General features: G+C 34.3%; 1 protein-coding gene across 1 annotated transcript; it reads right to left on the reverse strand.

Moving 5' to 3' along the window:
• Positions 1-8766: 8766 nt before the first annotated feature.
• Positions 8767-10421, reverse strand: LOC123252115 (serine/threonine-protein kinase RIO2-like). Its single transcript, XM_044681490.1, is given in 3 exon segments — positions 8767-8832; positions 8834-9464; positions 9466-10421. Coding segments are annotated over 3 exon segments (1653 nt in total).
• Positions 10422-13257: the final 2836 nt, after the last annotated feature.

Consider the following 13257-nt stretch of genomic DNA (forward strand, 5'->3'; position numbering starts at 1 on the left):
CAGAGGGAAAATGTGAATGACAGGGGAGCGATTTTAATTCTTTTTCAATGGTTTCATTTTACTCACACACTTTAATACAAATCACTATAGAGTATCATTCAACCCTCCAAAACATTTTAATTTACAAAATGTGTGTTAAACATCTATGGACTAAACACTGATCAAATCACTGGGAATATTAGAATCCAAAGGGAATACATCCACTGCTTTTTTTTTTAAACCCTTGTACTTTCGGTGTATTGTCTCATAGGTGGAAGAGTGGTAAGGGTAGGCAATGGGGGTCAAGTGACTTGCCCAGGGTCACACAGCTGGGAAGTGGCTGAGGCCGGGTTTGAACCTAGGACCTCCTGTCTCTAGGCCTGACTCTCACTCCACTGAGCTACCCAGCTGCCCCTATCCCCTGCTTTAAAAAAAAATCTTTCATGTTTTACTTTATTCCTCCCTTCCTTTTTATCATCCAATTTTCCTTTTATTTGGGATAAATATTGGTAATCCTTGTGTTGAGAAGTGGCATAACAAAAGGAATAACAAAAGGAACCTACCTTCAAGTTCTATTTCAGCATAATGCTTCAAAAACCAGTGCTCTGAGGTACTTACTAAGATAATGATTTTTTAAATCTTACTTTCTGTTTTAGAACTGATATGAAGTATTAGAACCAAGGTAGAAGAGTGGTGAGGCAATTGGGTTTAAGTGACTTGCTCTGGGTCACACCGCTAAAAAGTGTCTGAGGCCAAATTTGAACCCTTGTCCTCCAGAATCCAAGCCTGACTGTATCCACTGAGCCAGACTCCTGGTAATCTCTAAAATTATAAGTGAATGACAACATGATAATATTTACCAATAGGGGGAATTTTTTCCTCTGGAATTATTCTACCAATGAAACCAGAGGTCTAGGGATGGAAAGAAAAATGAAGATGAAGTGAGCTAAGCGATGTAAAATTTTTGTCTTGTTAAAAGTATTCTATGATTCAATTTATTAAATATTCATTAAGTATCTACTATGTGCCAGGTAAAGAACTATGTCCTGGGAATACCCGTTATAAAAAGGGGCCATTCCTGCTCTCAAAGAGCTTATAATGTAATGGGAGAAGAAATATATACAAAAGAAAACTTAAAAATTGATGGGACAGCAGGTGGCATGTTGAATATGGAGTGGAGGTGATGATGGAGGATAGAGTTAAGAGGTAGGTGGTCAGCTCTCTTTGGTAGGAGTGCAGTGCCTTAGTTCTGCAATCAGGGGTGACAGGAAATTCCCATGTTAACATTATGTTGTGTACTCTCCATTATAATCCTTGGAGGTAATGTTAGAATGATGAGTTCTGGAAGGTTCTGTTCAACATGAAAGGCTTCTTGGGGTAGGTAATAGACTATATCTGTCATATAAGAAACATTCTGAGAGAAAGCTCTTTACCAAGTTGGTCACAGAATAATACAATTTTGGCTGCAGAAATTTTTGAAGACCATTAATGAAATCATGAATGACTTACTATTGTTTTCAATGGAGGCAAGCTGTATACCAATGAAAACATGAATTCTTGAAACAGTAAAATATCCAAAGCCAAGAAGCCTGAAGAAGATGAGTAGGTCAGGAGTCAGATCTTTGATTCTAGAGACAAGAGATCTTGAGGCCTTTGGGTTAGAAAACCTGAAAAGAACTTGTAGAATTTACTTCCAAGCAATAACAACCTGAACTCTTAGTTCCTGGCTACAAGTGAATGGGGTGTTAAATTTAGAGAAGTAAACATTCAGTGTAGAATTACTTCCATTCTTTAATAATTTCCCAATTTTATTAACATAATTATTTTCTTCAGCACTGCACATCATAACTCTACCAAGCTTTCTTATCCTAGGTATTTTTTCCCCATGTGTTTGTATGTTCTTCTATAAGTTCCTGTGAAGGATATACCCATCACACAGGAATCCTTGCTTTGAAGCTTTTAATACCTCATGAATAACAGTGAGATACACACATGTATACATTTATATGCATGTGCATAAATATATATGCATATAGATACTATACATATATACACATCCAGGCGTCATGCATCTATGTATACATATGTGCCATCTAATATATGCATGTGTTGTGCAAGATGATAGGTAGCTGGACTATTTGAATCATATACAAATCCATATGCATAGCTTTACTGGCATTATCCAATTGCTTCATCCACTTTGTTTTTCCAATGGGTTATTAACACAACTTCTTTAAAGTGGCAATGGTTTTCATTTAGCATGCATTGTAGTACTTCAGGATTAAATGAAATCAGTTAATGATGAAAAGAGAAATATTTCAAAAACTTGCTACTTAAAAGGAATGTGTCATCTATTTGAGACTATGAAGGATATATTTATGGCCATATCACCCACCTTTAAAATGCATAAGTTTCCTGTTTTATTTATAGTTTGATAATAGCTAGAAAATCAATTTAAAAGAAAAGGTTTTAATTCACTTGCATCTATAAGGAATCTTGTATAATTTTACAAGACACATAGGAAGTTTACTTAATTCCTTTAAGGCTCTCCTTTGTTTTATGACTCAAATACAATTTTAAAATAAATAAATCACATTGGCATAAACTTTTTGCTGCTCCTATTTATTTGTTTCTCCCCTAGACATAGCATGACATTTTGAGACCATATATATGTAATATGTTACAAATAATATTTTGGGAAAGCCACCTTTGTTCATTTCTCATATTTTCATCAGCCAGCCCTATCTTTATACATAGTAATTGTAGAAATAAAGAAACAAACAAAAAAGATCATTTACTAATATTTATTGGTCAATCTAATAGAGTTTGTATTCAGATAAGTACAGTCAGTGATCAGATAAGGCACTGATGACAGTGATTTAAGGGAAGTTTTTGACCAATGTACACAGGATCAGAAGTCAACCACATCACCAGGATGCTCTCCACAAGCTATTGATGCCAGAATCCAGAGTATGCTTTATGCTATGCTAGACCAGAAGGTATCAGTGATACTCAGGACAATGCTCCAGGACTGATTTTTCTACCCTCAGCTCATGCTGTAGGGTTTCTTTACCAAAAACGATGACTATATTGAAAAACAGTAACTAGTGATCCTAGCTGGATAACTCAGCTTTGCATTATAGCTTTTCAATGCTATGATAACCTCTTGTAAACTATTTTTTTGGAGACTGATATTCTGGATGGATGGTTTATCCCTATTCTATCTGGAGAAGAAAAAATTAATTTAAGACAAGTGTCTGTGACATTTCTTATGAAGTTAATGAAAGACTTAGGATCTCTGTATTCAAATTATTGATTCTTAATACACTGTTTTTTCCTGCAGTCCAAACCTTGGTGATAACATATTTCTCATCTCTGTAAATCATGCTGTGATGGAATAAGGAACAATATGTATTTTTAAAAAAGAAGTAGTTTATCTTAGTCTAGTGGTTGGTACAGGGTCCATGTCACTAATAGGCCTATCCTAGTCATTCCAATATCACCTATGTGAGCTTAAACTTTAAGGTGTAAATAATATATATCCATATCTTATTAGTTCATAGATTCCTAAGTTAAGAAAAAGAAGGAAATGTCTTTTATTTGAATTCTCTCATTTTGTAGCTGAGTAAACTAAAGCCCGCCAAATTTGTGACTTGAGACCTATTTCTTATTGGTAATGATAGTTGGGACTTTATCTCTTTGATTCTGAATTCGGTTCTCTTTCCATTATATAATATTCTATCAAAGAAAATGATGCAATATTCTTTCTGAATTCATTTCTTAGAAATGAATGACACAATTAATTGCATTTATATTCTGAATTATTGATAGATATATAAGGAAAAGCTCGAAAAAGACATATTTTGCTAAGACCTGCCTAGACCAGCAAAGGACCAGTAATGAACTTGCAGATGTGGCAACACTTGTTTCAAGTCCAACTGGTTCTTCTTCTTAATTGACTTAAAACATTCTTGATGGACTAAATATTATTGACCAAGTTAACATAACCTTAATGCTTTATCTCAGACAGAACAATCTCCATTCTTTTCCTATGCATCTTGCCCAGGAAATTCCTGACTAGTTATCACAAACTTTAAGTTATGTTGCAAGGACAGAGTGACCTTCTTTACTCTGGTACCATCATTATTTCATGTTTTGGACAACAGACCAAAGAGAAACTTTGTAGATTAGTATTGATGAATGTATTTACTCCTTTATGGAGCTGTGTACCTTTAATTGGCCTGCATATTTTGATAAGGCTTGTATACTCTTAATTGACATATAGAAAATAGGTGTTTCTGACATGTTATCCCTTCCTTGATGTGTGCCGTTGTCAATTACCAATGTGTACTTTGGACACATAACTTCTTTGTTCATGGAAGGCATAAATATCAATATCAAATGCTCAATAAACCAAATCTTTGTGATTCCACTCTCACAAGCCTTCCTAGTTTTCTGGTGCATATCCATCTTTCTGTCTCTGTCTTTCTCCCTACTCTTGTTCTGTCCCTCTTTCTTTAGCTCACAATCACACATACTCTCTCACTCAGATTTTAGAATTTAGGCTGTGTCTGCTGGTCAGAATACATTTGCTGTATTTTGACTCCTTTGCCACCTAAGCTATAGTGCAGATAGTATAGGGTGGATTTTACTTGCCTTCTAACAGTAGCTATCAGAGAAACCCACAAGGTGAACATTTCCTCCACTTCACCACACATTACATATGCAATTGCTAGCATATATGTTGTCCCAAAAGTCTTATTGAAATTATAAATTTAAATAAATAAAGCTCTTTTTTTCTTAACTGAGCTTCAGTTCCACATCATAAATTTTCTATTAGGTAATTCAAAAGGAAAGTCCGAATGACATTTCAAAAACACAACCAAGGCTGAAAACTTATCTTTACTCCCAAATTCTCTCTTTTTTAGACTCCTCTAATGCATCAAAAGCCCCTTTGTTCTTCCAACATCCCATGTCTATAACCTTGGCATAATCCTTGACTCATCATTCTTCCTCACCCTAGGTATCCAATAAGTTGATAAATTTGGCTATTTCTTCCTGCACAACATCTTGAATCTCAGCATTTCTCCTTACTCACAGTTACAACTCTTATTCAGGCTTTCATTCCCTCTCACTGAGATTAATGCAACAGACACCTTATCAGTCTCTCTGCCTCAAGTCTAGGGACACCAAAAAATCCTATATACTGCTCTCGAATGATTTTTCTTATGCTCAGATGAGATCACATAACTTATCTATTCAATCAACTCTACTTGTTTCCTATTACCTCTAGAATAAAATATATACTTTTCTGTTTTGCTTTAAAAAGCTTTTCATAGCCTAGTTTAAAATTATTTTTCCAAGATTCTTCTGCATTATTCCACCATCAACACTTTGCATTTAAGCCAAACTGGCCTTCTCTCTATTACTCACATATGATATTATATTTCAAATTTTCATGCCTTTGAATTGTTTATTCTTTGTGTCTTGAATGTATTCTCTCTTCATCTCTGTATTATTCTCTTACTATAAATTTTAGCTAGAGAGCTATCTTCTGCATTTTGCTTTCTCTAAGCTCCCCATCTACTAGGACCTTCCCTCCATGACTACCTACATTTAATTGCTTTGAATATTTATTCTATAACTTCACTTTATATGTTTTATATATACTTGTAGTCTCCTCCATTAAAATTTATTTTTTTTTATTCTTTGTATTTCTATCTCCCATACTTTATATAATATCTGAAATATAGTAGGTGCTTAATAAACACTTATTGATTGATTGAAAAGCTAAACTGCCAAGGATTTTAATCAATTACCATAATTCAATTTTTTAATACTGGTGTCAAAATATTTTTCTAATTTAGCATAATTATTTCCCCCACTTATTTTTCTTTTATATGAAATTCCAGTTATTCAGTCTTCAACATTAATTTTGCACCCTTCCTTTATCTCTGAATATAACCCCTTGTGAATGCGTGACCTTTCTTGCTTTCTAGCCATATGAACTCATTTGGAATGCTTCATGAGGCTTAAACAAATCCTCTAATACAATAATTTCTGTCCATCTCAAAGAAAAATAAAATACAATGAATCTACAACAATAATTTCAATGGCTAAGTAACTGAGAACCAGAGTAGTTAATTAATTTTTCCAGGATAATCAGTAACAGAAGGGAACTCCAACCTAGCCTCTGACTCAAAAACAAGGTAGTATTCTTTCCACTATAGTAGCTGACATCAAGATTCTCGTAAATATATTATAGGGATGAAAAAAAAGCAGGCAAAATGGTCAAGAAGAAGTAGTAGATTATGATCCTATGGATAGAGTGCTGAGAAAAACATTTACTGGTTATGTCACCCTGAGTAGATAAAATATTCTATATTTGCCTAACTCAGCTCTCATGAATCATCAGTTAAGTTACAGAAAATATTTCTAATCTAAGTAGTTTTTACTGCCCTCATTTATGAAAATAAATAATTATATTATAGAAAATGAATCTATTTCATTTGTTCTCTTTCTCCCTTCATCACTAAATCTTGGAATGATCTACCTTGACTGAGATTACCAAGATTTATCATAATTTCATTTTCCCATATAGTTTTTCGAATTATTATTTTTTTAAATTCAAGAAGTCTGATATATTTACCAGAATGAAACACTACATTTTTAGTCATCCTCGTTACTCAAAGTATTATTACTAATTAAGTGGTAGCAGCAGAGCAACAAATGAAAAGTCAAAAACTTATAAAAACCTCAGTCATGGTGTGTCTGTAGAGATTTTACTGAGGTTAGCTACCAAGAAAATTCCTTTGATTTCAGAATAAGAATCAAGACATCAAAAAAATCTTGATTATGTCTCCTTTGTATTTAAATTCTTCTGAATACTTTTAATGTTTTTCTTCCTTGATTTGAAAGTTCTGGATTTTGATTATGACATTCCTGGGAGCTTACATTTTGGGGTTTCAAAAGGTGATTGGTAGAGTCCATTTTCATTTTGCCCACTGGTTCTAATAGTTACAAGGCAGTTTTAATTCATATTTTCTTGAAATGTAATAAGGTAGTACAGTAGATAGTGTCACCTATGGTGTCAGGAAGATTTACTCATCTTCATGAGTTCAAATCTGGCCTCAGACACTTACCAAATGTGTATGACCCTGTGCAAACCACTTAACTCTGGTTTGGCTCAGTTCCTCTTTGGTAAAATGAACTGGAGAAGGGAACTCCAAACCACTCATATCTTTGCCAAGAAAAGTCCAAATAGGGTCATTAAGAGGCAGACACACAGAAAAAGAAGTTTTTAGGTAGTAAGATGATTTTTAACATGACTCTCCTTGATCTACATTCCAGGTCAATTGTTTTTGTTAGGATATACCTTATATTTTTGGACTAAAAAAATATGTTAGTATTTTCTGTCTGTTGGTTCTAATCTAAGTTTGTCATTTATGCTTTTTACCTCCTATACTAAGCCATTTATCCCCTTCCAATTCTTTCTCTAGAATTTAATTTATATTATCATTTAAAACTTATTTCCTTTCTTCCAGGAATTCCATTAGAGCATTTGGCAAACTTTGAGACTTTATTTGTACATGAGTTCCTTTTTTCTGGGTTTGTGTCTTGATCACACTGGCTCCACAATATTATTGTTGATGTTTTCTTATCTTTACTCATTTTTTTGGCTTTACTTCCTACATTGAGACTTTGAGGCACAGATAAGCCTTGTACTTCTGAAAAGCATGGTGAGGCCTTCTATGGTACTGATCTGTACCTTTGTTGGTAAAGTATTAGCACACATGCCCAGCTGGCACAGGGGACGGGGAGCTGCTGTTCCCCCTATTCCCAGCACTTGAGGACATTTTTTGTATGGCCTGTCCCTCTGTCCAGTGGTGCAAAGTGAGCACTTCCTCCTTCTGCTTTGGGTATGTGAACTTGAAAATCTTCACCAATGTTGATCTAGGCAATCTACCAGATTCTTCAAGGACCAGCCCTCTTAGTTTATTTGGGGAAATGCAAGGTTGAACAGCTCAGATAGTTGCCTTCTCAGTCCTAATCCTATAGGATTTTGACCCTAGTTAGAGATCAGAACAATACAAGTTACAGGATTCAGCACCCTTGACCCTAGTCCTTATGCTGGAGGCTTATGTACCATGCTCCAGCATAAGATTTTCTGGACAGATCTCATCCCTACCACCCACAGGCATCTGGCTATCTATGGGGACCTATGCTAGCAAGATGTTCTCACTGTAGTTTCTCTTTGAGTTTTTTGGTCAGTTTCTTTTTCTATCTTGCCAGAGTAGTGAGACTCTCATTCTCCATCTTGACAAGTACTGTCTGTATAGTGAGTTTATATAAAGAGCCATGATGACTTAAGAGATGGAAAATTGTGCAAGTAATAAAAAAATTTGGGTCATACAAAGAGCATGAGATGAAAAGAGAAATAGATTGTATGTTTTCTTCATTAAATTGCCACACTACTGAAATGCTCTAAGTCACCAGAGGATCAAAAATGGCAATTTAGTGTTTGTAATACTGTCCCAAATGCCTTTCACAAAGTTGCCATTCATTAAACTAGCAAAATTTTTTTAAATCAGTATCTTGAAAAAAAATAAAATAATTTTAAAATAGATTTTCCTATTAGAAAATATTGAGAGGCTGGCTATATATATACACACACACATATGCATGCACAAATTTACATAACCAAAATTACAGAAAAATAGGATCTTCAGGGTCACACTTCCTATCAAATACATCATCAACTATACTTTAAAAAAAAAGTTCCAATTATTATCCCCAAAAACTAGCTGCTTCTAAGCTTGACTTGATGTTGTATGCATTTTCTCTTTGTTGCTTTTATATATATATTTGCTTCTCCTTTCTGTAACCGCTGTTTAACTATAGCTTTTTGTTGTTTGGTCAACTGACGTTTCACCTTCTGTTTCACCAGTTCCGGAGGAATTGTGGAACAGCTAACAATACTGCTTACAGAAGTAACACTCTCAGTTCTTCTTCTATGTTGATTAATTTGTTCCATGTTTTCATCCCTGAAAGGCCTAAATTCTTTATTTAATGCTGACAAGTTAATCAGATCAGGGCATTCATCTTGACATTCCTGAGAATCAGCAGGAAATTCTCCTTGATGCATTTGATCTTCTTCCTTGATATTTTCAGTATTTTCTTCCTCTTTAGGAAAATCAATTGCAGAATGCTTTAAGCAACTTCTCTTTTTTTCTTCAACGATCTCTCCTTGAATTTCTCCCAATGAATGACTGAATTCAGTCATTTCAAAACACTGTGTACTATCACTACCATCATATAACATATTTGTATTCCTCTTTACCATGTCTTCAGAAGAGTTCTTGTTACAATTATCATCTGATTGATCTGGGAAGTTTCTCCCATTTTCCAACTTAGAAGTCTTTACCTCCTCTGTCAGTTCTTCAAGTGATGAAGGACATTCAGATTCTCCATCTGTTTCAAGACTCTAGTGGATGAAGTAGTTCATCATCTTCCTGCATTTCTTTTGTATATCCACTGGCAGAAATTTCTACATCAAGAGAGTCCTCCCTCCTGATATCTCCAAAGGTTGGATAAAGTTCACTTTCATAATTGAAACGTTTTATAAAGAAATCTCTAAAGCACTTAACATCTCTGTCAAAGTACTATTCAGTGTTTGGATGAGATGTTGAGACCATTTGTGGGAAGTCAGTCATGGTTATGTGGTCATCTTTATCCAAAATTAGATTGAATTCATTGAAATCACCATGAATTAGTCCATGATTGGCAAGTTTAACAATTAGTTCCATGGCTTCATTATATACTGCAGCAGGATCTTCAATGTGATGTACCTGGCACAAAGGGTAACCATTTATGAGTCCCATGACTACTGCATGTCGATTATAATCAATTGGTTTTGGGACTGAAAATTTCCTCTCATAGAGAGCCTTCATATAGGCAAATTCCTTCATGGCAGACAAACAGGATAAATAAAGACATGACATATTATGTCTATGCTTGTGGTAATCACATTTGTTTTTCAAATTACGGAATGAAGTCCTTCCCAGTCTATGAAGCTTTAGTGCAAACTGTTTCTCTTCTTCATTTGCAACAATATAAATATCTGATTCTTTGCCAACACCCATCTGGTTTCCAACAGAGTCAACCACCTGTCTTGAAGAAAGTGCTTTCAAAGCGAGGTAATCATAACCCCCATTTGTCAACCGATAACCCTGGACAGTTTTAGTTCGTTCATAAGCTAAGAGTTTATGTTTTGCTAGTTCTCTTAAAATCTTATTACAACCACCATGTTTAAGGCTGGCTATAGATGCGATCAAACTGCAAGGAACTATTTCATGGTTCTTCATGCCCATTTCAACCGCGGTCAGAACTCTGAAGTCGTCCCGCGTCAGGTAGCGTAGCTTGGCCACGTTCACCTTCCCCATGGCTGCTCCTTTTCAAATTATTTTTATCACTAACATGTAGAAACAATTCTTGAGAATTGTCTTGTGAGATTTAACAAATCAAATTCTCTTCCTCATTCCCTCTCCTCAATTCTCAAAGACAATTCTAAGTCTGATATAGGTTATATCAATGTTTTCATATGACATATTTTTCCAATCTCCATTTTATGACTCAAGACACATATCACATAAACAATTTTTAAAACCCATGAATGAAATAAATAAAGGATCATGTATTTTGAGCTATAATCAGATTCCAATAGTTCCTTCCTTGATTGTGAATAGCATTTTTTGAAAAATTGTGAGTCACTTAGGGTTACCTTAGAACCTTGTTTTGCTGATAACAGTTTCGTCCTTCACAGGCGGTCATTATTCAATATTCTTATTACTTTATATTCTGTTCTGGTTCTGCTCACTTCACACATCACTTCATATAAGTCTTTCTGATTTTTTTTATTTATGCAGTTCATCATTTCTTATAGAGCAATATATTTCTGTGACAACTACATACCACAGCTTACTCAGACATTCTGTAATTGATGGACCTCCCCTCAGTTTCCAATTCTTTGCCAGTAGAAAAAGAGCTGGTAAAACTATTTTTGAACAAGCACATGCTTTTTCTCCTTTCTATGATCTTTTTGAGAGACCACACAGAAGTGATATTACTGCATCAAAGTATAAATTTTTATGACCTTTGTGCATATTTCCAAATTGCTTTCCAGAAATTGTTGCATCATTCACAGTTCCACCAATAGTGAATTAGTGTCTCAATTTTCTCACATCCCCTTTAACATTTATCATTTTCCTTTTTGGTCTCATTAACCACTCTTATAGGTGTGAGGTGGCATCTCAGAATTGTTTTAATTTGCATTTCTCTAATCAATAAAGATTTGGAGCATTTCCTCATATGATTTTAGATCATTTTAATTTCATCTCAGAACTGTGCATTCATATACTTTGAACATTTTTCAACTGTATTCTTAAAATATTGGCTTAATCGTCTCTATATTTTAGAAATAAAACCTTTGTCAGAGTCACTTACTAAAAAATGCTTAACCAAATTGTTGTTCCTCTTCTAATCTTGGCTGTATTTTGTTTTGTTTGTACAGAAACTTTTTCATTTAATGTAATCTTCATCTTCTGAAACACTTTGAAAATTAGATTACATTATAAACTAGTTTTGTCTTAGGCTACCATATCTCTGTATTTGGCATTGCTGATTAAGATTATTTTTTATGGTGTGTTCTTATGGACTTGTTGCATTCACTGCTTAATACTGGCTAAATTATAAAATCAATCAACTATCATTTGTTAATCACTTACTTTGTGTCAGGTGATGAGAAGAGAGATCTTTAAACCCCTTTCCACTTTTTAATCATCCACTTCTTTAGACATTATGCATTATAGCTTTGGTGATTATTTAAGAGTTTTTTAATGATTAAAAATGACATACAATCTAGCTATCTCAAGGATATAGTATTGAACAGCCTTCTGCATCTATCCTGCCTCTTGGTTCTTAAAACTTCAAGTTGTCCTACACACAGTAAAGTAAATCGTCTTTCTTTGTAATTGTTTAAATCATATTATTAGCTTTTGAGAAGACTGGTATAATTTTAGTAGGCATTTCAAATAATATCTGAATTCTTAATCATGGTAACCAACATATATACACACAAATATATACATATACATATACACACACATATATATATATATATGGACACACACACATATATATATATACATTAACATCCACTTATATGTATAGATAGATATTTACATATCAATTTACCAAAACAAAAAGTACGCATATGGTACACCCTAACTATATGCTTTAACAGAACCTACTATTTGTCTATTATCTTCATATGATTTGGTCAGCTTTTTCATGCAACTTTGTGTGTGCATTTTCTTTATCTTAATTGAACTTCTCAAACCATATTTTGATTCAATCCAAATAACATCCTAGCTTAACTCTAAATATTGCTAAATTTATATTGTTAGTTTTCTTTAATGCATATATATTTTATAGAATCACAAAACTTTGAACTGGAAGAGATCCTAGAAGCCAGATACCCCAGCTTAAGTCTAAACCAATGATTCTCAAAGTGGGTGCCACCACCCCCTGGTGGGTGCTGTAGTGATCCAGGGGGACCGTGATTGCCACAGGTGCATTTGGGGATGGTGAATAAATGTAAGGGGTTGGTGATAGTATGTGACAGGGGATGCTAAGTAATATTTTTTTTGGAAAGGGGGCGGTAGGCCAAAAAAGTTTGGGAACCACTGGTCTAAACATTAATCATCTCTATTTAGTCCCTAACAAAAATGTATTTAACTCAATCCAGTTGAAAACTTCCAGTAAAGGATAATCCAGTATGTCTAACGAAAAACAAGTCTGTTTTTGGACAATTCTAATTATGAGGAAATATACAACCACCACCACCAACACCCTAACCTGCCCTTCCCACACCCATCTCCACACACAGCCTAAATATACTTTTTTAACTTATACTGATTTCTCTTACTTCTGCCTTCAGAACCAAGAAGAATGAGACTAATTCTTCCACTTGGCAGTCCATCAGTTCTTACAGAGAATTTTCATTTTCTCGCTAAGCCTTCTATTTTGAAGGATAAATACTGCTAATTTGTTTGTTTATTTATTTATTTTTCCTTTTCTTCCTTTCACCATCCCTCTTTTCCTCCTCTGAATATATTCTATTTTGTCAATGTCCATGAAAAAAATTTGGAGTACGTAATGGATATAGCCAACCTAAGGTAGAAGACAGCATTATATCACTCATTTGGGATGTTGTGGTTC

The sequence above is a fragment of the Gracilinanus agilis genome, chromosome 6, assembly GCF_016433145.1.
Source record: "Gracilinanus agilis isolate LMUSP501 chromosome 6, AgileGrace, whole genome shotgun sequence".
Classification (NCBI taxonomy): domain Eukaryota; kingdom Metazoa; phylum Chordata; class Mammalia; order Didelphimorphia; family Didelphidae; genus Gracilinanus; species Gracilinanus agilis.